The sequence below is a fragment of the Diceros bicornis genome, chromosome 4 (genome assembly GCF_020826845.1).
Source record: "Diceros bicornis minor isolate mBicDic1 chromosome 4, mDicBic1.mat.cur, whole genome shotgun sequence".
Taxonomy (NCBI): domain Eukaryota; kingdom Metazoa; phylum Chordata; class Mammalia; order Perissodactyla; family Rhinocerotidae; genus Diceros; species Diceros bicornis.
The window spans coordinates 30,891,308-30,915,852 of NC_080743.1; the positions used below are offsets into that span (position 1 = coordinate 30,891,308).

The 24,545-nt window shown below is 39.9% G+C and overlaps 1 protein-coding gene across 1 annotated transcript in view; it reads right to left on the reverse strand.

The window, feature by feature from the left end:
* ALG14 (ALG14 UDP-N-acetylglucosaminyltransferase subunit) overlaps positions 1-24,545 on the reverse strand; it is an 83,182-nt gene that overhangs the window by 45,725 nt on the left and 12,912 nt on the right. The window contains exon 3 of the mRNA XM_058538582.1: positions 7,183-7,314. Coding sequence (XP_058394565.1) covers positions 7,183-7,314 — 132 coding nt within the window. The remainder of the gene's footprint in view (positions 1-7,182; positions 7,315-24,545) is intronic.

A 24,545-nucleotide genomic window follows, 5' to 3' on the forward strand; every position in this document is an offset into this window, starting at 1 on the left:
CAACTAGGGAAATACAAATTAAAACCACAATGGCATATCACTACACTTCTAAGAAAGAGTGATAATACCAAATGCTAGACGGAATGCAGAGAAACTGGATCTCTCACACATTGCTGAGAGATGTAAAATGGTATAGCCACTATGGAAAATAGTTTGGCAGTTTCTTATAAAACTAAACTTGAACTTTCTATCGGACCCAGCAATCTCATTTGGGCATTTACCAGAGAAATGAAAACTTCATCTATATGAAAACCTATACATGAATGTTCATAGCAGCTTTATTCATAGCAGCAAAAAACTAAAAACAATTCAAATGTCCTTCAATGTGCAAATGGTTAAACAAACTGTGATAGATCTGTACAATGGAATCCTACTCAGCAATAAAAAGGAATTATTGATACATGCACAAAACTGAATGGATCTCAAGGATATTATGCTTTGCAAAAAAAAGTCAGTCTCAGAAGGTTCCATACTGTATGATTCTATTTATAGAACACTCTTGAAATGACAAACTGTAGATGTGGAAAACAGATTAGTGGCTGCCAGAGGACAGGGAAGGGGTAGCACAAGGGAGTTCCTTTGCACATGCAACAGTTATGTATCTTGATTTTGGTGGTAGTTACACAAATAAATACATGGGTAAACAGCATAGAACTATACATATACACACACACAAATACACAAGAATGCATATAAAAAATGGTGAAAACTGAATAAGGTCTGCAGTCTAGTGAACAGTATTGTACTAATATAAATTTTCTGGTTTTGACATTGCACTATAGTTACATAAGATGTTACCATTAGGGGAAGCTGGGTGAAGGGGACATGGACCTCTATGTATTACTTCCGCAACTTCTTGGGATCTATAATTATTTAAAAAATGCAAAAAAAAAAGGTGTACAAAAATGCTTTTTAAAAGAATCTCAAGTAGCAGAACAAGCTGTAGGCTGCAGAGATAGAAGAACCATTTCTGATTTAAATAGGTTATTTCCAATGGCATTACTTTATTTCATGGCTATCCGTTGTTTCTTTACTCCATTTTTCTTGAAGCTAACTAATTATAAGCTTCTTGAGGACATAGGCTATATTTTACTCATCCCTTTCAGTGCCTGCTGCAATACAGATATTTAAAAAAATACTAGTTAAGTTTTTAATTGAGCAAGTTAGCTAATTCTGGCAGAATCTGATACATTTCTGAAGAGAACTAGAGTTATGCTACACTGACTAGCTCTGAGATCTTGGTTACTTACACCTCTCTGGACCTTGAGCTCCTCATCTACAGGATGGAGGTAAAGAGGACTATGTCAGAGGATTGTTAGGAGAATTAAATGAGTTAATATATATAAAGTACTTGGAATAGTGCCTGACACATAGGAATAGTTCAATAAATGTGATTTTTCTACAAGATTTTAAAAATATAACTTTTAGGTGGATCCATTCACATGAATCAAAATGATAATCAATAAAATGTTTAAGGGGATCATTTCCTTTAACTTCTACTGGATGTTAATGAAAAGCAGCCTGTTTGTGGGGATTATAGCAAAAAAGGCCCAATATGCCTTCTTAACAGTATCTATAGTATTTAGCCTTGTAAAAATGACTTCCTGACTACTGCACTCAGTTCCTAAGTTTCAGACCCCGTTAATTTCTAATAACAATAAAACACCAATTAATAAAGGTACAGTCTAAAGATTTCAACTTTATGTACATTATACGACTCTCTTACTCAACTGACTTATTAATCTTTCACTGTTCTTAAAATGACCTTTTTCTCTGACTCTTATCCATCTTTGCTTAAATGTCATCTCCACTCTGAAGCCTTACCCAACTCCCCAGAGAGGGTGTACCCCACTATAATCACCCTGCAAGACCGCTGTGCACTGGTGTGCTTACTTTTACACCTCTTGCACACAGTATAAATCCTGCAGAGTAGGGTCCTCGACACATATTTGTGAATGAACGAACCACTGATTTCCTCTTCTAACACTCCCATAGCAATTTTCACTTGTCACCATTAAGGCACTTGGCATACTGTGTTATAACTACTTTCCTATTTGTCTTCTCCACTAGAGTGTAAACTCTTTGAAGGCAGGGCCCATGTCTCACTCACATTTGCACTCTGGGTAACTAGTGCAGTGATTGGAACATTCATCAAGGATATGTAGTGGGAGGCTACCACGTGCCAGGCACTGTTCCATAAGTACAGTGAACAAGGCAGTCACAGTTTCTTCTGGAATGATAAATTTTTTATTGGGATTAGTACGATGAAGAAAATAAAGCAGGGCAACGTGACAGAGAGATGAGGACATGAGCTGAAGGAAGCACTAGTAGTCAGCGTAGGCCTTATAAGGAGGTAACATTTGAGCTCAGAGAACAAAAATGAGCTTGTCATGTTTAGGCCAGGGGTGAAGAGTCACAGGTACGGGGAGCAGAAAGTACAAAGGCTCTGAGATATTAATCAGCTGGGTTTGTTAAAAAGAAAAGGCAGGTGTGGCTGGCACAGGTAAACCAGGGGAAGAGAGGAGGAGAAGCAGTCAAAGAAACAGGTCTGGGCTGGAGCGTGCAGGCTACACTGAGAAGTTTGAACTTTATTCTAACAGCACAGAAAGCCATTGGAGGATTTTAAGTGTGAACTAACAACATCCAATTTACATCTTAAAAAAATCACATTGGTTGTTAAGTGGTGAAGAAATTGAAGGGGGTCATGAACTTCCTTCCACAAGCAGACAGGTCAGGAGACTGTGCAATAGGGGGGTTGGCTGGCACGGTGGCAGTGAAGATGGACATAAATGGACAGATTGGGTGATAGATCTTGAAGACACGGTTGTCAGGACTCGCTACTGAACGTGGGAAGTAGGGTGTGGGAGAGAGGAATCAAAGATGTCTCCTGGGGATTTGACTTGAGCCAATTTACGAAAATGGGGAAAAAGTAGGAAATATCTACATTTTGGACCAAGAACGTTTTCAGAGGCCTAAGAGACATCCAAGTAGAAAAGCAGCACATAGCAGGCACCTGACACATACTTTTAAAAGCTACCACTCTGAGGATGATAGACTCACCTAGGAATCAGACATACAACATAGCATTCCAAATTTGACTAACTCTATTTACTGCTTCCAAGGTTACAAACAGAAAATAATAAGTGATTGAAATGACCAGAGATCTCAGCTCATTTGATGAAATACGTCATTTTTGGCTGCTGCTGCTGCTCCCTGACCCAGAGTTTTAATACAAAGGTGCTGCATTTTATGTCAGAAATTTTAGACAAATGCTGTCAACTCAGTTGAAGTATTTGCTCCACTTCTCTAGGCCTTATAAACACTGGAGGGGCTAAGTGTCAAGAGAGGGCAGAGCAATGACTCACCAAATCACTTTTACTCAAAGATAGTTAAATGCCATATATAAGGCTACTGGCAGTCAAATGTTTTGATGCTTTTGGCAATGAGACACATTTTAATCCACTTTATCTTTTTTTAAATTCATATTTATTGAGATATAATATACATACAGCAAAATTTACCTGTGTTAGTATACAGGTCTGAGTTTTGACAAACACATACAATCAACTAACCACCATCATCACAATCAAGATACAGAACAGTGGTTCACCCAAAAAAGTTCCTTCAAGTCCTTCTGTAGTCAATCCCTCCCCTACCCCCAGATGCTGGCAACCACTGATCTGTTTTTAGTCCCATTATCTTTTTAAACTCAAGAACAGTCTTATGAACTTATGACTTACTCACAGATGCCCGACAAAGCCATATTTCTTGAAAAAGCCACATATCATGTGTGAATATTAGAAACCACTTAAAAAGTATTTAATGACCTTGTAAAAGACGAAACCATTCTTTCCAATTATTGTTAAAGATAGATTCAGGTCTCCAAAACAGAGTTTATAATTCTTCTCTAAGATAATAATTGGCTTGGATGAAATAAGCATGAATTTTAACATATACTCAATAAACAGATTTATACAATTTCTCCTCAAAATAACCTGAGGTTATAGATTACTATCTCATCCAAAAAGTCAATTAAGACATAAAGTCATATCCTGACAATGGCTTTACATATGATTTTCTATAAAAGGAAACTGGTAAATATGAACTTGTTTAATTTTCCAAGTCAATCTCACTTATAGAATTCTGTAATAATACTTCTTTAATAGTACTATTCCCCCTTATTTTTATTATCCACTTTGAGTTTTAAAAATATTTTATTTTGACAAATATAGATGACATTTAATTTTGAAATATATCCTATCATTATTATTATTCAATTAGATCAATGTTTGTTAAATTTGTTATGAAAGCAGGTACTTAATTTGAGCTGCTAGGATATATTTTCATTTTACACTATTATGTAGAGGGAACGATATTTAACGTACTTTTTTAAAAAAGTAATGTATTAATTAATTCTTAATTGGTCTGAATGAATGAACACATCTTCCATGGTTTGAGTCAGAAATGGTGGCACACAGTTCAGTGGTTAAGGCCTTGGGTTTTGGAATCAGAAAGACCTGGATTCTAGTCCTAGCTCCATCATTGATTGGTTGTGCAAACTCTGGGCAAGTAACTTCATGTCTCAGAGCCTCAGTTTTCTTATCCATTACATGTGAATAACAGTACTGCCTATCTCACACAGCATGAATGAAAACACTTAGGACCAGGTCTGCACATGTAAGTGTTCAATGAATGGTAGCTATTATATACCAGACGGAATTTCCATTTAAAAAACATTAAAATGTTCTATTTTTCAGCACTCACTCTAGAACAATAAGGAAAGTGTCTTTGTTTATATTTTATAGACAATAAAGTGAGGTCCGGAGACAGCTGAATGGAGCAGCAGACTTACTAGCTCAGGTGCACACGGTTACATCGAGGCAGAAAGGCACTTGGCTGTCCAGACAACTCCAGTAATTTAAGGTGTGATACCGCCATCCTTTCTAAGAGTGGGTTTTTCTCTCACTTTTTTAAAGAAGTAAAGAAGGAACAGTGCTCGGTGATAAAAGTCATAAGAAAGCCGAGGACGAATACAGGGGAGATCTGCACGTTGTCGTTTTTTCAGTGCAGTAAAAAAGGTCTCTTAACTGTTAACTTCTTTCTCTGTGAAAGGGGATTTCATTAAGTGGGAATTCACTGTGTGAAGCCAACCATACCAGAGCAGCTGATGGATAATGTTCAGGTTTGAAATAATTTTTTTAACTAACTCAGTTGAAAATGGAAATAAGTAGTTCACATTTCTCCCTTTTTTTCCTCTTATTCCTTTAGAAACATCGTAATAGTTTTTTTCCTTCCACTTTTTACAAGCAAATTTATAGCACTCATAAAATTTTAGACTAAGTTAGAAGGAAACTGAGAGGACACCTAGACCAATCCTTTCATTTTAAGGTAAAGAATGAGGCCCAGAAGGGAAATGACTAAAATAAAATAAAAGCCAAAATGGGCCTGGGACCAAGTGTCCCAATGCCCCATGTGTTCCTCTTTCCCCTACACAGGGACCCAATACGTAGGCCAGGCAGTCACCAGAGCTCCGCATGTCCACGGCAGACGTCATCCATCACCTTATTACTTCTTTCTGAGCCTTAACACCCAAGAGTCCTAAAGTCACCGCACTTAAGCTAGCTGTTGCCAGCGACAGTGGCCATACCTCTAGTGGTTTAGTAAATATAAACCCACCATTTCCAGCTTAAAATGTGAAGACCTTTGTTCTCCCTTCCATTTTGTCTCTTGAGTTTTAGAAATAAATAAATTAAAACCTTTCAGGGCAATAATGATCTTTTAGGGAAACATCTGAATTCTGGTGAAACTACACTAAAAATGTGGTTGTAGACCATGAGATAAACTTATTTTGTCAAAAATTTAAAAATAAATACAAGCAAAATTAATCTATGGTGATAGAAATCAGAAAGTGGTTGCTTGGGGTCAGAGGATGACTGGGAAGGGGCTGGAGAAAACTTTCTGGGGTAACAGAAATGTTCTGTATCTTGATAGGGATGTGGCCAAACTATACACTTGAGGTCTGTGCATTTCACTGTTTGTAAATTGTATCTTTTAAAAACAATCTAAACTACTCGTAGAAAATTCAGTTTAAAATTCTCATCCAGGGGCTGGCCCCGTGGCTTAGTGGTTAAGTGCGTGCGCTCCACTGCTGGTGGCTGGGGTTCGCATCCCGGGCGCGCACCGACGCACCGCTTCTCTGGCCATGCTGAGGCCGCATCCCACATACAGCAACTAGAAGGATGTGCAACTATGACATACAACTATCTACCGGGGCTTTGGGGAAAAAAAAAAATAAATAAAATCTTTAAAAAAAAAAATAAAATAAATAAAATAAAATAAAGTTCTCATCCAAAGGAGGGTCTTGAACTGCAATCCAGCTGATGAAAGACAATGACCAAAATGATAGAAATCTTTCAAAATCATTGTAGCTAAATGCTTTTCTGTTCAACTATTCATGAGAATAACATCCACTGTGCCAGAACTTGTGTACCTGGAAAGAGTTTCCTTTCAGGCTATGTTGATTAATGGATTCGGCCTTAAATAGGAATGAAAGTGTTATTTAAGAACTGTGTACACTACTGTGATAATATATCCACTGCTCTGCATTGTCTACTGAAGTGCGATTAGAATTTAATAATAGAACTTCATCCTAAAGTCCACAGAGAACTTAAGACCTTTATAGATAAGGAAGGTAAGGTTGAACACAGTGCACTAATTAAGTTTTCATATTTCTATTTTCTGTATTACTTTCCTATAAAAATTGGAGTGTGTATAACATTCTGCCCACTGCACACCATATTTGGTAACAGAGTCTTGACAAAAACAAGAAATTGGCTCTTCTCTGGCTGGCAAGCACATGATGTTGGCTCATGAACCACAGGTGGATAGGAGCACAAATTGGCTAAAGATACCTCTCTGTCAGCGCTTATCACCAGGAGACAAGGGGGGGAAAACGGCAAATAGAGTTCAAATTATAGGTAGAAAAGGAAAACAAATTTCTCACTTCTTTCAGCAAACTATATTCAAATGATAAATTTTAGCATAGGTTAGTTAGTAAAAGGTCTATTATAGTATCTGGCATACTGATAAATGGTGGCTGTTTAAGAAAACAGCATGTCCTGTTACTACTAAAGGATCTACAGGAGAGAGACTTTTCCTCTCCATTGTGATGGCCATACATACCAAATCTGGCTTCACTCGGTGAGTCAGGGGAAAGGAGAGCCACATGGAGTACAAGGTGGTGAGCACCGTGGAGAGCCAGGACTGCTGGACCTCACGGCTCCTGGGAATGCGGTGAATATAGTATTCGGGAAACTAGAAGGAAACAGTAAAAATTCACATCAATCTGGCCACAGATATCAAACTTAAACACAGTGACAGTTAGCATTTGTACAAATAGAAAATACTTTCTTGATTACTTTTAATTTTCGTTCTACTTTTAAATTAAATTATAAAGCCTTTTTTCATGCTTTATACGACACACATCATTGGGTTATGACAGAAAAATCCCTAAATATGATTCTAAAATGTTAAAGTTAGTTTTGAGAATAGATTGGGGGAAATTTTCTATAAAATATGTTTTAGGCAAGGGCTTAACATGCTGATATACAAAGAATTCTTACAAATCAATATATAAGACAAATAACCTAGTAACAAGATAGGCAAAGGAGATGGACAGACAATTCCACACAAAAGAAACACAAACAGCTAATAAACATATGAAAAGACAGTTAACAATTAAACACAAAAGAAAGCAATGAGTTGAGGGTGTAGGAAAATAAGATATTTAAATTCCCTGGGCAAATATATTGTTACAACTTTTGGGGAGGATAATCTGGAAATATTTACCAGAAGTTTAATTGTGTCTACTTTTGATCCAGCATTTCTGCTTCCAAAATATATCCCACAGATTTACCCACATTCTATGCACTGTATCATTGTTTGTATTTGTGGAAACTGGAAACAGCTCAAATACCATCCAATAGGGAATGGAGAAGTCCAGACAATAAACTATATGGAGATATACTAACAAATGACATAGATTTATATGAATGCATATGGAAGATGTGCCAAGATAAGTTGTTAAAGTGAATATGCAAGTTACAAGACAGCATGTTTAATATGATCCAATGTGTATTAACAAGTCACATACAAGTGTCTATCTGCATAGACATATGTATACATATTAGTATCTGCATGGAGAATATCTGAAACTATTTGCCACCGATTGTAAAGGTGGGAGATATTATAGAATATTTTCATTTTCCAGGTCATATATATCTATGTTTGAAATTTGCAACAAGCATGTATTATTACTTTCATAATCAGAGAAGCCAATGTTTCCTCCTTGAACCAAAGTTCCGGGTGTATTTGTTATCTTTTGCTGCATAACAAATTACCCCAAAACTGAGCAGCTTAGAACAACAAATATTTTTTGTTTTTTACAGTTTCTGAGGGTCGGGAATCCAGGAGTGCCTTAGCTGGGTTATTCTGGTGTGGGGGATTACAATTGGCTACCCCCAAGTGTGTCTCTTTGGCATAAGGAATATTTTGGGTTGGTTACTTTTAAAAACTGCAGACATGAGAGAAGCTCTGAAAAGTAGAAGTTACCCTTTGTAAGAGACATTTACATTTGAAAGGCAAATCTCCATTTGTAAAGGTATCTCCCTCTCTGTACCACGAAGAAGAGGGGGTGACTTTGTCTCTAGAAACTCTTATCAATATGGAAGGCAAGGACTTAAATCTGCACAGTAACCTTACTCTTGTTTACTGTGCTTTTCTGTTAATCTCCCATAGCTGACTCCTCTCAACCCCAACATCCTCCTTTGTCTTTACCTGAAGATGCTATTTAAAATAAAAACCTCCAACTATTTTGGCGAGTTACCCAGTTTTTCCTGGGTCTCTCCCATGTATACATGTTATAAAGCTTTGTTTGATTCTCTCCTGTTATTCTGTCTCATGTCAATTTAATTCATAGCCCAGCCAGGAGGACCCAGAGAGAGTAGAGGATACGTCTTTCTCCCCTACACTGGCTTGGGATTTCTCATGCAATTGAAGTCAAGTTGTTGGCTGGAGCTGCAGTCATCTGAAGGCTTGGCTGTGGTTGGAGGATCCACTTCCAAGGTGGCTCACTCACATGGCTGGCAATTTAGTGCTGGTTTTTGGCAGAAGGCCTTCTTTGCCACATAGACCTTTCCAAAGGGCTACTTGAGTGTTATTACATAGCAGCAAGCTTCCCAAAAGCAAGTGATCTAAGAGAGGGCAAAGCAGAAACTGCAAAGTCTTTTATGACCTAACCTCAGAAGTCACCCTTTGTCATTTCTACAAAATCCTACTGGTTACATAGGTCAACTCTCTTTGATATGGAAGAGACTATACAAGGGCTTGAATACCAGGAGGAGAGAATCACTGGAGGTTTCTTGGACCCTGGCTACCACATAGGTTAAGTCAGAGAGTAAAGAACTAAGTATTTAATACATTTCCCTCCCCTTCTCTCCTTTGGCCCTGAAGCACAATATGCTCCTTGAGAAAAGAACAGAAAAGCCTTTTCCTAAACTAGTGGAAGACACAAGACTACGGGTCCTAAGTTTTTTGCACTTAGGTAAAGGTGTGAAATTGTGTCTGGAGGCTTCTGTTATGCTCCAGGAGGGCATGAGTGTACTTCTTGCATACTCAGCACAAAATAAAAATGGATTCCACCTGTGACCACTCTGTTTCACATATGATCGTAAAGGATATTTCTTCCTTCCATGTTACATCAGTGGAGAAGGAGAGGTCTGGGTTCAATATTTTATTCACTATTTTTATTTATTAGCCATTTATTAAATCAGTGTTGCTTTTCCTTCCAAAGGATTAGGTACTAAATGTTGAACTAGAAAATAATACTGAATAGTTCCCAAACTAGAGACCATACAGGAAGCAGTAACCAAGCGGGGGCAAACTTTAGAGGAAATCCTGTTTGAAGTTTGTGCTTACCTAATTTGTGGAGATTTTTAATTGAAAAACATGTAATAGTCAAATTAGTACTATAGAGCTAAAATCCCTTATCAGAAAACTTTTGGGTCAGAAGTGTTTTGAACAGGTAATATGGTGCATATATCACATATCTTCCTTTGAAGTTTGGGGAAGTAACCAAATACATTAATATTCCTGCAGCAAAACATAGATATTCACACTAAGTGGGATAAATGAAGACTATAAGCTTCATGTCAATTCAAGTCAGGTTTTGCTGTGAAATAAAACTTGTTACAAACTTGGAATTTTTCTTTTTCAGTTTTCAGAGCTTTCTGGGATTTCAGATAAGGAATTATGAACCTGTACTACAAAATACATTTGAATCCAATAAGACGTCATTGTTATTACTATGGTAAAAATAACCCAGTAGGGTCTTATTATTATTAAAGTTTTTTGGAGGTTACTTTCAAATTTTGAGATTTGATCTCAATATCTGTAATATTTTCTTCAAAAAACCATGGGTGTTTATCATGTCCTTTGAATCTTTTAGTTGTGAGCATATAACTTTGGAAAGAAGCAATGAACAGTATTTCTGTATACTTTTAGTGTCCTGAGGGGCTGGAAGGGTGATCAGTTCGACTGGCTTTAGAAGCCCAGCGCCTCTCTGATTCCACCTTAGTTCCAGAGGCTCTGGTTAACGCCTACGCAAGAGTACCCGGGTCTGGAGACAGCTTTCTTAGACTCAGACATAGAAGAAGAGTATACATGTCAGCCCAGGTAGCAGCCTGAAGAAGCAAAGAAAATGGGCTTACAAAGTTTCCAGTCTATTCTCAGAAGAACGGAAACTATCAGAAGCATGTTTTAGGGTGGGAACAGAGGGACCTCCAAGACGGAAACTAGAAAAACAAGCCTGAGGGTGAGAAAACAAGGGCAGTGACTAAAGAGTGATGACCTCTGTTTTGACTTCTGGATGCACCATGCAAGGAGCCCAACCTCAGCCTCCAGACCCAATGCTAGGCTGGGGAGGGGAGTCTCAGTCCTGGTTGTGAGCTGGAGCTAACTCCCTGTGACCAGTGACTACATGCCTACAGTGACCAGTCACCCAGTTTGCCGAGGACAGCCCCAGTTTGTACCTGCAGTCCTAACATAATTATTAATAGTGTCCTCTTCTGTTCTCAGAAGCGTCCCAATTTAAATGATAAAACATGGTTACCGGTAGGATGGGGCAATAAGTAGGTTCTTCCAAGTCACAGGGGAGGAAATTTATTCAGAACAGCCCAAGGCAATTCTGCATTACCATCAAGGATGAGAGTTCAAGTGGTAGCTGGGAAGAAAGCCAAACTGAAAGTTCCACCAGTGAGATAAACAGGAAAACAGTAAGGTGGTGACCAGCTTGGGGAAGGGGGGTGGGTGAGGATCAGAAATGAGCTAGGCAAAGGGTCAGAACCATGACACTGACTGGCAGAGGCCAGCTGGCTTACAGCTCTAAACTAAAGAGGCCTCCACCTCCAAATTCCATCCCGATCCTCCAGATATTATTATTTTTTGATAGTAAGTTCAGGTAACTGGAAATCCTACCAAAAAGAGATTTCTCTCTAAATCCAAGTCTCAACTCACCCATCCTCTGATCATTACAACAGGTCAGTTCTCCTCAGAGGCACCTTTCCCGACCAACCTTTCTAAAATAATCCCCTCCTCTCCCACATGGACACAGTCTTCCCTCCCCCACCACCAAGCTTGCTTTTATGTTTTAAAATTACTCTACTTACTCCACTGGCATATTAGATATTTATTTATTTACTGTCTGTCTCCTCCATTAGAATATAACTTACCTGAGGAGGCCAGGAACTATAATCACTGCAATCTCAGTGCTTGTTAAGAGTACTTGGTTTACAGGTGGTGTTCAACAAATATTACTGAATGAATGACTGATTCAACATGTTATTGTAAATGAATATAAATTAATTCAATCTTCCTGCCACCTAGCTGAGATGTATTTAGACGGAGAATATAGAAAGGACACAGAGGAGGCCATTTCAGAGTGCATACTTAGGGCCTTATTTGTAAGGGCCACTCAATAAATGAGTTGAACTGACTGGAATTCCTGGGGCTAGAGGGAAAAAACCTGAGCAAAGTAGGGGATTGGGAGTTTACAAACAGCCAGAGCCAGGAGGCACCAGCCCTAAGTACTTGGGGGAACAGGAGGAAGATGAGAAGGAACGAAAGACAAATGCCCCTTCCCCTAACAATGTGTCCTAGGAACACAGCCTAGACTTCTCTCTGTGTAACTGTTCCTTCACTAGGGCCTGAAGGAACTTCTCAGCCCATGTGGGTCCTCTCCCCAGCAAACAGGTCCATGAGAGAGGAGTGTCCTGACGCTTTGAGGTGTGAGCACAAAGGGCAAGGGAGCCTGCCAGGTTAGAGCAAACGGAGCATCCCATTCTGCACCTAAAACTGCTTAAAAAATTCTGTGCCCACTGCTCCTGTATTACACCTGCTATGCAGGTGTGCAGTCAAGTGGATGGGAACCTGGGGCCATCTTGATAGGGACAGGGCCCTCAGATTAGCTATGCCTGACACACAGAAGTTGGTACGGGAGTATTTGATGTCCTGTGTCACCTAAAGGAAACACTGAGAGCCAGGCCACGGCAAAATCCTAAGATAGTTTTTATTACTTTACAGTTTTAGAAAATAATCAAATATATAAAGAAGTCCATGAGGAAAAATTATCAATGGAAGGCTTGTATTTTGGTCTTAACAAATGTTCCTTTGAAGACAAAAGAATGGGGACAGAGTAACAGAGAGCTACAATTCAGGCGTGGCTATGAACTTTGGCCAGGCATTCTCAGGGGTTGTGGCATTTGGAGAAATCCAAATGAAGGCATCTTTATAGACATGTTGTTTCCGTTAGCCTGTAACTTTGCCTCAAATGAGCTCTCCCTGACCCTCTTTCGTGTCTTACTAATGGGATGCAGGACACGAAGGAGGCTTCATCTATTATTTTACCCGCCCCCCATCCTCAGACCTGACACTTGGTTCAGGAGTGGCCACATGACCCAAGCAGAGTCAGTCTTGTCCTGGATTCTTATACAGAACCAGGGAAAGTTCTTTCTTTGAGGGACATTGTGTGCTGCTAAACTGGCTATCAATCCATTCTACTGGGGCCGAGAAATGCATACTTGTTCTAGTGTTCCTATGGACTGGGCTTTTCTATAAATGATTCAAAACTGAACTATCATACTCGCCACCAACATGCTATTCCTGCACTCCCAAGCCAGAAATAGACAAATGAACAGTAGAATCTATCATAAATAGATTTCCTGTATAGATATGAAGATCATGAAAATCTATGTTGAGGTTGGCAGGGACCAGGTGAGGGGGGACTGCCCCTATGTTTCTTTCTTCCAAAACCTCTACACACATTCCATATCTAGCCACCTATTTCCAACATCCCTGCTACTCCCATGGTCCTATCACCCTCTCCCACCATGACTACTGCAATAGCCTCTTAACTCTTATCTGCTTCTCCTCTTGTTCCCCTACACTTTATTCTCTACAGAATCTCCAGAGCAATCTTTTTTTAATGTACAGCAGATCTTTCCTTTCATTCTGCTTAAAATCCCCCAAAGGCTTACCACTGGTCTTGGGATAAAATCCAAATTTCTTACAATTGCCTCCAAGGTCCCATGTTACCTGGTACGTGAATGTGTCAAACTCATTCCTTCCTGAGGGCCTTTTCCATTCATTCTGAGCAGTCTGCTGTGAGCCCCAGACTGTCTCATAGTTAGATCCTTCCTACAAATCAGGTCTCCCTTGAACATTATCTCCTCAGAAAGGATTCAGTTCTCCCCGCCTGCCCCTCCCCTAAATACACAGTAGCTCTCCACCACACTGTCTTATTTTAGCATCTTCATAGCAATTACTGGTACCTCAAATTAACTCGTTCATTCATGTGTTTGATTGTTGCCTGCCTCTCTCCTCAGAATGCGAGGTCCATGAGAAGAAATGATTTCCTCTTGCTCACTGCTGTAATCCCAGTGCAAAGAATGGTGTTTCACACATCACAGGCGCTCAGTCAACACTTGCTGAACAGATAAATGACTGCCATTACACTTTCTAAAAGTCCAGCCTGCGATCTATACTGGAGAAGACGCTGACTTTTTACCTCATAACATCTCGGGATTGTAAGAGTTCAACTACTCGAACTTCCTTACTTTGCAGATGAGAAATCTGAACTTTCCCAAGGTGACAGAGCCAGCAAAGTGGCAGAGCCAGAACCTGAACCCAGGTCTTTCATGTGTCCTGAAATATGCTGCTGACTCACCCTTCTATAGGCCCTTCTTGGATCTCTGTGCCTCACTGCTCAGGAGCCCACCTTCCCCAATACACAATGAGCTAAACTAGCTTCCTATGGAGCTGTGCTCCCTGCCTCCTATAACTTCTCTGTATAGCCAACTACCCATCCTGACCCATTTCCTTTTCCTTCTCAGTTCTTCATTGCCTACCCCATATAGTCATGTGCCGCATAATGATGTTTCGGTCAACAACTGACCACACATATGACGGTGGTCCCATAAAATTAGTATCATATAGTCTAGGTGTGTAACATTGCAATTATGATCCAGCCTCTTTCACACAATTGGCAGTAATATAAAAGACAAAGAAGTGACAGTCTCTTTTTCCCTTTTCTTCTTTTCACCATATAGAATAAGACAACTATTAGTGAAACATCCTTTCTATCTATCTATCTAAGCTTCCAAATTAAGACAGGGCAGAGGCCACGTCCTATAGCACTGTGTATGCCCATAGAGGCTCCCAGTGTTCCCCATACATACTTGACTGATGCATAACTAAATGTATAGTAGCAAGATAGACACGAAAGGGGGAATGCTTAAAAGCAAAAAAATTGAGTGGAGAAATGGATTTTTTGTCAGGCTTCTAGTTTGTCTGACATTATATGAAACACTGAGTTAAATGCTAATAGTATATGACAACTTGTAACTTTCAAAGTATCTTCAAGAATTACATCACTGCTAAAAACCACAAACATATCTGGCTTTAGGTTTGTGACAAACTAAATAGAAGTTTATAGTGATTTAGATGGAAATAATTCCACCAAGGAATCCAGATGGCATCATAAACCACAACAGAGCAGATCGAGTGGTCTATGAAGTCATCCTTTGCGGTTACCACACACTGAAATGTACAATACGTTTATTATTTAATGAATGCCACACTATTGCAGAATCTTGGACACAAGACAAAACTAAAATGGTAAAATTTCATTCAACCAAAAATGGTTTCAGCTTTCTTTCATAACTGTTTTTTTAATAATGCAAAGTATAATATATATTAAAAGAAAAGTATGTTGGATGATTCAACCAATCATTCTGAAATCAAGATGACCGTAATTTACCATAAAAAATGTTTTTACATGCATGTCTTCAAGTACTTGGTAGCTTCTCATTTCATGGTGCCTGATGAAAAAGTGCCACAAAGTGAAGAAGCTATGGGTTCCAGACTGAGTCCTGCTAATAACCAGCTCTGTCACCTTGGGTCAGTCAACTTCTCTGGACTCTCACTGTGAAACAAGGAGGCCTGGCGAGATCAGAGATCCTCAACTAGCCACTGGGATTCTGCAACTGGCTCTCACGTCTGACTTGTCAGAGACAAGCGAGGCTGCTGCTTCAGGCTCACCCCACGCTTTCAGCTACTTCTCACTTTACCTTGAGAAGCCCTTCCTTGCTTGGAGGTCCCAGGCTTCAGGGAAATAAAAAAGTCATTTGTTCTTGAAACAATTATGGGACTCTGGCCCAAAAAATTTCTAAAGCCCTTTATAATGATTATTAGTAGTCCTCTTCTCAGTCTTTTACTGCCCCCTTCTTTTGCCAACAATAACCCAATTTTCCTGTGGGTAACTCACTCCTCTCACATTCTCAGCCAGATGGTTTGAGTGGATTTCAGCCCATTGCCCTCACCCCCAACCTCTAGCTCTAAGAGTAGGCCTGGAGTGGCTTAAGCAACGTGGAATAACCCTCACCCCTGGCCACAACAACTGGCTGAAAGATGGGAATATAACCCCACTGGAGGCCATGAGGCAGGAGATGTTTGCTGGAGCTTCTGGAAAAAAGAAGCCTCATCTCTCTTTTATATGCTGTAAGAGAACTTCTTCCCTAGATAGTCTTGTGCAAAGATATGAAGCCGGGAGGTGCTTCTGGTATTTGCTACCCCGAGGGGAGAGCTTGGAGCTGCTACAGGCAGCACTGTGGGGAGCCCAATGGAGCTGACACTACAGAAGACAGAGCAGAGAGACACTGACTATTGTTGCTCATAACCCTGGGCAGCTGGACCAAGTCTTGCCAGAAACAAGACAATTTCTCCCGTTTCGTAAGTTAACAAATTCCCTTCATTGTTCAAGCCAGTTTTGAGTTCAGTTTTATGTCACTTGCGATGGAAACACCCTTCCTTTTAGCTTTAAAGTGATATGAATTTAAGACTGATTTTCTTTTTTTAAAAAAGAAAACATAGCAGTATCATAGATGAAACAATTGTTTACAACACTGGATTTCAGAGCTGTACTCTTCATTATGAGCATGGATTCATTCATTCATTGAACACCCAAAGAGCACCCACAGGTGATAGGAATGGGGCTAGGAACACAAAGGTGACTACGATATTCATAAGGAACTCACTATGGCCTGGCAGGGCAGCACAGGACAACTAATAATTGCAATCAAACAGATAAATACAATATGAGACATGATTATCAAACATTATGTCAGCATCAAGTAAGACCAAGTCAGGCTTTATGGAAGAGATACTTGATCTGACTTAGAAGGATATGAAATTTACCAGGTATAGCAGGGGGCTTCTTCCAGGCATGTTCAGAGCAGAGACCCATAAAAGAGCATAGAGTATTTGGGGAGTTCTATTTTGGCATGTAAGGTAGGGCCTTCAAAGTCATTCTAAGGAGTTTGTACTCAAATCTAAAGACAAGGAGGAGCTACAGAAGGATGTTAAAAAAGGAGAGCAATGTGACCAGATCCGCGTTCAAGAAATACCACTCTGGCAGTTATGTAGAGAATGGACAGAAGGGGTGGGGCTCAACCAGAGAAGGGAAATCACTGGGGAGATCACTGAAATACACCAGGAGAACGAGGCTGAAGGCCTAAAGGACACCTGTGGCACTAAGGTGAAGGAATGGAGAGGGCAAACGGTGGGGAGGAGGGATTTAAGGAGGCTGGAGAGTTTGGGGTGACTCTCGGCTTTTTAGCTGGCGTGAATGGTAAAAGCGGAAACAGGTGGAGAGCATATCATTATTCATTATAGTCCGGTTTTGAGCACAATTTTGTGAGTCAGTAAAGCATTCTCTAAGTACAAAATATGTCAATGTTAGAAAACACGTATGGGTGATTTTCAGGTTGAAATGGGGCAGACAAGTGTTTGTACCTGGAACTGGGGCAATGGGTTGACCTGGCAGGTGGGTAGACAGAGCAAGACAACTAGGAATCTAGGAAAAGGCAGTGTTCAGAAATGTAGATTCTAGGCAGGTGCTGGCAGGTCCGGGAGTGGCGTGGCCTGGAGCAGCAACCTTGCTTGTCTTTGACAAGTCAGACTTGGGAGCCAGTTGTGGGATCGTGTGGTTAGTTGAGGATCCCCTGATCTCAGCCAGGCCTCCTTGCTTCATAGTGACAGACAGGTCCAGAGGGGCTAATTCGCCCAAGGTGACAGGGCGGATTATCAGCAGGATCCAGTCTGGAACCCAGAGCTCCTTCACTCCTTTGTGGCACTTCTTCATCAGCTACCATGAACTGAGCATCTACCACATCCTCGAAGGACACGTGAACTTCCCTCTGCGCCCATTATTCCACTTTCGCTTCCTTCTCACGCTCAGCTCTTTGGTCAATCCTGACTAAAACTGGAAGTACAGCACCAATCGGCCTCACTACTTGAAGGGCTTGGAATTATGTTGTCCCTGGTGTAACTGTAACTACTAGGCTCCAAAATGATTTCCTGGAGCTTAATGGCTAAAAGGGACCAAAGAACCTCCATTTATGCAAAAGGAAGGACAAAAGGAAACAGGCCACATCCCGATTTTATGACAAAAAAAAGAGAAATTATTGTATGTTTGGGGTTATGTTCATACAAACATAAACTAAAAAAAAATTATGCTACCTACATAAATGTTTAAATTCAAACACTGGTTATTAGAATGTCTTTAATTTGCTTTAAAATGGAGAAACAACAGCACCATATTGTAAAATGTTACTGGTTCTGTATGTTGTAAGAATGCCATACAAATTTAACGGGCACAGGGAAACTGATTAAATTACCAGAAGGTTGAAATAACTGCAATGTTGTTCACAGTTATTTCAGTTCCATCAGTTCAGAATCTGATTCAAAGAAAGATTAACCTAACTTGCCTTTGTTGTAGAGATGGAGGATGGGATAATTAAGACTTAGGAACGAATTTAAGAGATTAAGCTATTTAAAATACTTTAGAAACATGTACATATCTATCTGATGTATATTTTGAAAATAATCATTTATTCACTGAAATGGCCACATCAGGATCTCTATTTGCAATAAATTACATATATTTTCTTATTCAGAATGGCCTTCTTTCAAATTAGAGGTATTTTTTACCTTTACCTATAATTGAATATAGTTAAGGCCCAGTGTAAAGAGGAAAAGTATATATATATATGAGTCACATCCTAAAAATGTAACTATGTTAAACCATGAGTTGTAATACATAATTTATAACTGAAACAAAACCCTAGAACTGCAATTATATAGTTCACAAATTTATTTCTTTTAGTTTTGCTTGGAAATTATGAGAGAGACTAAATGCACAAGATTTAGAAGTCTCAGCAAGTTATATACAGTCTCAGTCCACTATGTGAAGTCAGCACCCCACCTTGTGGAAAATAGGTCATGTTAATTTCAGAGGTACTGATGGATAAATCTTGCAACTTCCAACTGCCACTGATTCATACATATATATGGGCTAAGAGATGTAAACCAAAAGAATCCCTATTTATTAAAGTAACAGAAAAATTAATGTGCTTCCAAATACAAGTATACCAGTCCCAAAATATTGGTGCTTACGATATGTGTTTGCGTTATTTAGAAAAGAAATATTTCATATCAATAGGTTATTATTTCCACTGGGGCTTTTTATCTCTTTTCAGCTTTGTTTCTAAAAAACACAAAAAAACTCCACTTTCATTGTTTTCTAATTATAACTTAGAAAATACAGAAAATATTCAAAGACGAAAACAAAAGTCAACCATTATCCACAATTCAGAGATGATCTGATCTGCCTTCTTGGTAAAACTTCAAAAAATAGATCACTTAAATCCTTTCTGCAACTGAAAACATTCTATGATCTCAGGTTTCTAAAACTGAAATAATTTCTTCTCTTGTAATTTAACTGACTTCTTTCCCAATCTCCTGTCATGATTCTTGTCAAACACACCCTCCTTCTGTCTCAACACGTCCTGCACTTTCCAACTTCCCTACTTTTTCCCACGCTGTCCTCCTCTCTTCATATCCCCCTACCTTTTTGGAGAAGCCACCACCCCCACCTCGACACTCCAGCCCACAGAGATCTCTCCTTCCCAGGGAATTCAAGCACTTTTGTCTTAGCAATATATATACACAGGTTTTGAAGTTCCCTGTGGCACTCTCAGTTTGGTCCAACACCTGACGTAATTTCTCATCTCCATTGTTCTCTTGGTGCCATCCTTTTTGGAGTTCTCCATCCCCTTGCTCCACTCCCACTGGCTGCTCTCTAGGCCTGCTGTGCGAGGTGGTCTTCACACTGGAACTCCCTTCACTGCCATCCTGAGAATTCCCCTTGCTTCTCTGCTGGGCTGGAGCCCAGATTCCAGGACGGGAGTCTTCCTCCTTCTCGAGTCCCCCTTGTTTTGGGAGAGCACAGAGTATCCTCTGTGAAAGCGTATATGGGGAATCAGTTTGAGGACATTGCTCCACTGTCATTCTGAATGCCATTTGGACCCCCCAATGTGAAAAGAAAATTTCTTTTCTTTCTGGAAGTTTTTGGTATCTTCTCTTTATCACTAGTTCTGAGATTGTATAATGATACATCTTGTGGTGACTGTAGTTTAACTGGGCTGGGAAAAGTCCTTTAGTTTGAAGGTCATGTCCTTCCAGTTCTGGGAATTTTTCTTGGGTCATCGCTTTTTCTTTTTTTGTAATCTTCTACTGTGTCCTTGTTCTTTCTGGATAGTAGACCTCCAACATCTAGTTTGATTATCTAATTTTCTTGTCTTTCCTCAACTGTTTTTATCTTTTTGTTCTGCTTTACAGCAGAGTTCTTCAATACCATCTTCCAATATTTTCGCTTTTTTATTCCTACAATCAAAATTTTAATAGCCAAGGGTCTTTCTTGTTCTATGAGGTTTTTTAAAAACAGATCTCATTTCTCAGAAGATATTATTTTCCCTTAAGTGCCCCCCCCACCTTGCCCTTTCCTCTGATTCCTTTTCTCATAGTTCCTTTTCCTGACTGTTAGTTTTGCTTTCTCTCACATTTGAGGCTTTCCTCCAGTGTCTGGGAGTCTGCAGATGCCAGTTCAAACCAGTCATTCTCAAGAGGGAGAGGGAGATTTCTCCCCCAGGGACATTCAGCAAGGTCTGGAGACATTTTGGGTCGCCAAGACCGGGGGTGAGGGGCGGAGATGGGAGGACTGCTACTGGCATCTAGTGGTGGAGGCCAGGGATACTGCGAAACATCCTACAACGCAGAGGACAGCCTCCCCACAATGTCAACAGTGCTGACGCTGAGAAACCTTGGTTCATATTAAAGAATGAGCCATTAAAAGGCAGGCTGGAAGCTCTGTGTACTGAATGGGGCTTGTCAGGCAGAGGATAAGAAGAGTCAGGACTTGACCATTTCAGTATTGGGGAAAACACCAAGAGTCAGAATCTATAGTTCTGTTCTCCTGAGCAAATCAGTTTCTTCAAAACTGACTGTCAATCTCCTGTCTGGGGGAAATAAATGTAGCATTCTGGGAACTGATTGGAAAGGAGACCTAAGTGGTGGGTGTTGGGGCACAAGGGGTGGTTATTTACTCTCCTTAAGCCCTCGATTTTCAGGGCAATGTCTTACCCCATCCATTTGGCTTGATGTTCCCAAAGCCAAAACCTCTTTAGTTCAACCTTTCCAGTGGGTAAATCTTGGGTTTTCTACCAGGGTAGGGTAGAGAGTCTGGAAGTCTAACTGGTCTACAGGCAGACTTCAACTGGGACGCCTCTTTTCAGCCTCACCCTGCACTCCAGGCTCCAGAGGTCGTTGGCGACTTTATTATTTTTTATTCACTAGCACTGCCTAGCAACACTTTTCATTAACTCCTAAGGTTTCCAGTATTTACACTTTTGCCTCTCCAACTGTACCAAAAACTTCTTGAGGCAAAGGGGCACTTCCTTTCCTTACTTGTATTTCTTATAAAACTTAGTCCAAATTTTGCACAGAGAAACTAATCAATCAATATCCACTTTTGATTTTTGAGATGGATTTCACTTTTACGAAGGCAAAGCTTCTAGGGAGCTATTCTACCTATCTGGAACAAAGAAGAGCATACAAAACAAATACCCCAGTACTGCAACCTCAGCAAGGTGTTTAGTGAATAAAACTTTTAAATAAAAACACTCTCCAGGGGGAAAGACTGTTCTAAAGCCATATAAAGTCTTTTCAAACAGAGAGGAAAATCATCCCAATAAGAATATATGATGTTTCTAAAAAAGAAGTGGAGACATTCTCTCCTCATCGTCCCCATACCAGATTAGTCTGTAACGTATACTAGAAATCTCCACTCTATCAGCCATTCTTAAGTTCAGTCCTCTCCTGTCTCTCCTGAGAAGTAATGCAGGTCCCAACAGCTCAACGTTCAACAGTGCACTGCCACCTGGTGGCAGCATAATGGGATGACAGAGACATGGGCTGGGGAGGCAGCAGAGAAGAGGACAATAATACAAGTCCTTCAACACCTGGAAGGACTCTCCAGCAGCATTTCTGAAGCTTGAAGGACCTTTTTGGGTTGAGAGAGAGAAAAAAGGGGAGAGAGAGAGCAAGTGTGCAGGACTTAGAAAATGGTTCTGAATCAGTGCAGGGAAGGCGTGGACAGTCCCTTCGAATCCCAAGTTGCATCCAGCTTCCTCCAGCCAATGCGGAGGCTGCTGATTCATTTGGTGGTATGAAGTATTATTCATAAAGACACTTGGAGACAGGGACGCTCTACCTACAGACTTCCCAGGGTCAGTGATGGCAATTCCATTCTTACAACTGCTCAGACCAAAAGGTTTGAAGTTCTGCTTGACTTCTCTCTTTTCTTCACATCCCATATCCAACCTGTAAGGAAATTCTATTAATTCTACTTTCAAAGAACATCCAGAATCCAACGATTTCCCCCGATTCCTGTCCCTACTGGTGCAAGCCATGCTATCTCTTGTTTGGATTGCTTCAACAGCCTCCTAAGTGGTCTCCTTGGTTTCACGCTTGTCCCCTACAGTCTATTTGCAACACAGCAACCAAAGTGATCTCTTTAAAACAGCAGTTAGACCATGTTACTCCTCAGCAAAACCTTCCACACCTCCCTATTTTGAGTCAGAGAGGAAGTCCTTACGATGGCCTACAAAGCCCTGTGTCACTGGCTCCCTGCCCCACCCTCCCATCTCCTCTCTAGCGTCTCTCCCTGCACTCCCTCTGCTCCAGCCACCAGGACACTCTACGATTCCCCCAACATCCAGGGATGCCCCGCTCTGCGGCTTTTCCAGACACTCTGCCCTCTGCCTGAAACGCTCTTCCCCCAGGCGTCCTCATCTTCTTCAAGGCACTATGAGTAACTGCAACTTCTCCCTCTGCTTCAGATTCCCAACTCCCCATCCCTGTGCAATCCTCCCACAGCACTGATCACCTTCCAACAAGCTGGATGATTTTCTTATTCTCTACGCCTAGTACTACTGTCTTTCTGATCCAGCTCGAGTTAAGTAAGCTCCATGATGGAAGGAATTATCTTGGTCTGTTTTATTCACTGGTGTAACCCAACTGCCTATTAATAATGCCTGGCACAGGGAAAGCAAATATGTATTGTTGAATAAACAAAGTTAGGAAAAAAAGAAGAAAAGAGAATTCTGACTGCTACCACATTATAAATTTGGGAAAACTGAAAATCTTTATAAGTTTTTATACATCAGAAACATGTTTCTGTATTTATTCACATCATATTTAACATCTCTCAATAAGATTGGGTCCATATCGATCATTTCCTTTTGTTCAAGATCTTTTCCCAGTATTTAATATTTAAGGGCTCTTTTCTCATTATCTGTTCTAATAGTTTAAGGTGGCATAAAATAAAGTTACTGATTTTGCATATTCAGCTTGCATCTGACACTTCCCTGACCTTCTCTTATCTGATAGTCTTTTAGTTGATTTTTTTGTTGACTATTTCTTCTTTTTCAATATTTATACCTCATATTTCATCTAAGGTGGATGTTCAAAACAAAAAAATAGTATGACTAATGGCAGGTATTCTTATTTTGGTTCTGATTTAGAAAGAATGCCTCTAATGGACATAGGCTTTTCGCTCCAAATACACTTTTTCATATTAAGGAAACCAATGAAAATGTTAGAATAATAGGTTATTTGTGCAATGCAGCGTTTTAGGAAATAAATGTAGGCAGCCATGGATATGAACGTGATGCAGACAAGAAGATTAAAGTCCAAAGCAACTGCATCATATGTAGGGTTTGCAGAGAAGAGGCACTCAGTATTGCTGGCCTGAGCAAATTACTGAAAAATATGAATAGAGGGCATAGACGGTTTTATTTAGTGACCAGAATGACAACTGTTTGAGATATCTATTACATTTGTCTCTACCCCACATGATATTTATACTCTTTCATATGTTTACTACATCATCTTTAAAACAGGAATTCAACAAACAATTCAGCAGAATGCTAAATGGAAAAGGGTTGACATGCCCTTTAATGTCAGCCAGTTACTTAATTTGGGCTTTTTTGTTTTTAATATTATTTCTAATCAAAGTAACAGCCACACTTATTGTAGAAAATTTGGAAAGTTACAATAACGTGTGATATAATGTGTATGCAGAATGTGTATGATATAAGTACAAAAATATTTACTGCAGTATTCAGTGAAAAACTGAAAACTTCAATGGGAAAATGGTATGTCAATACTATAGACGACCATGCAATCATGAAAAAGTACAAGGCAGACCTGTATGTACCAGCATGGAACGCTATCAAGGTATACAGTTAAATGAAAAAAAGCTGAAAACAATACACAGGATGTGACTTATAAACCAGCCGTATCCTGCCTCCCCCGTTTATGTAGTGATGTGTATATACGTACACATAATTCACAATATTTCGTTATAAGTACATGAGTAACAAGAGGGAAAAAGTTATAGCAGGGTATAACTCAAGCTGGTACAGTGTTTACCTCTAAAGAGCGAGACTGGGGTGGAGAGGGAACTCCCACTTTTTATTTTATATACTTCTTTATTGTCCAAAGTTTTTAAATTAAGGAATAAAAAAACATGAAAT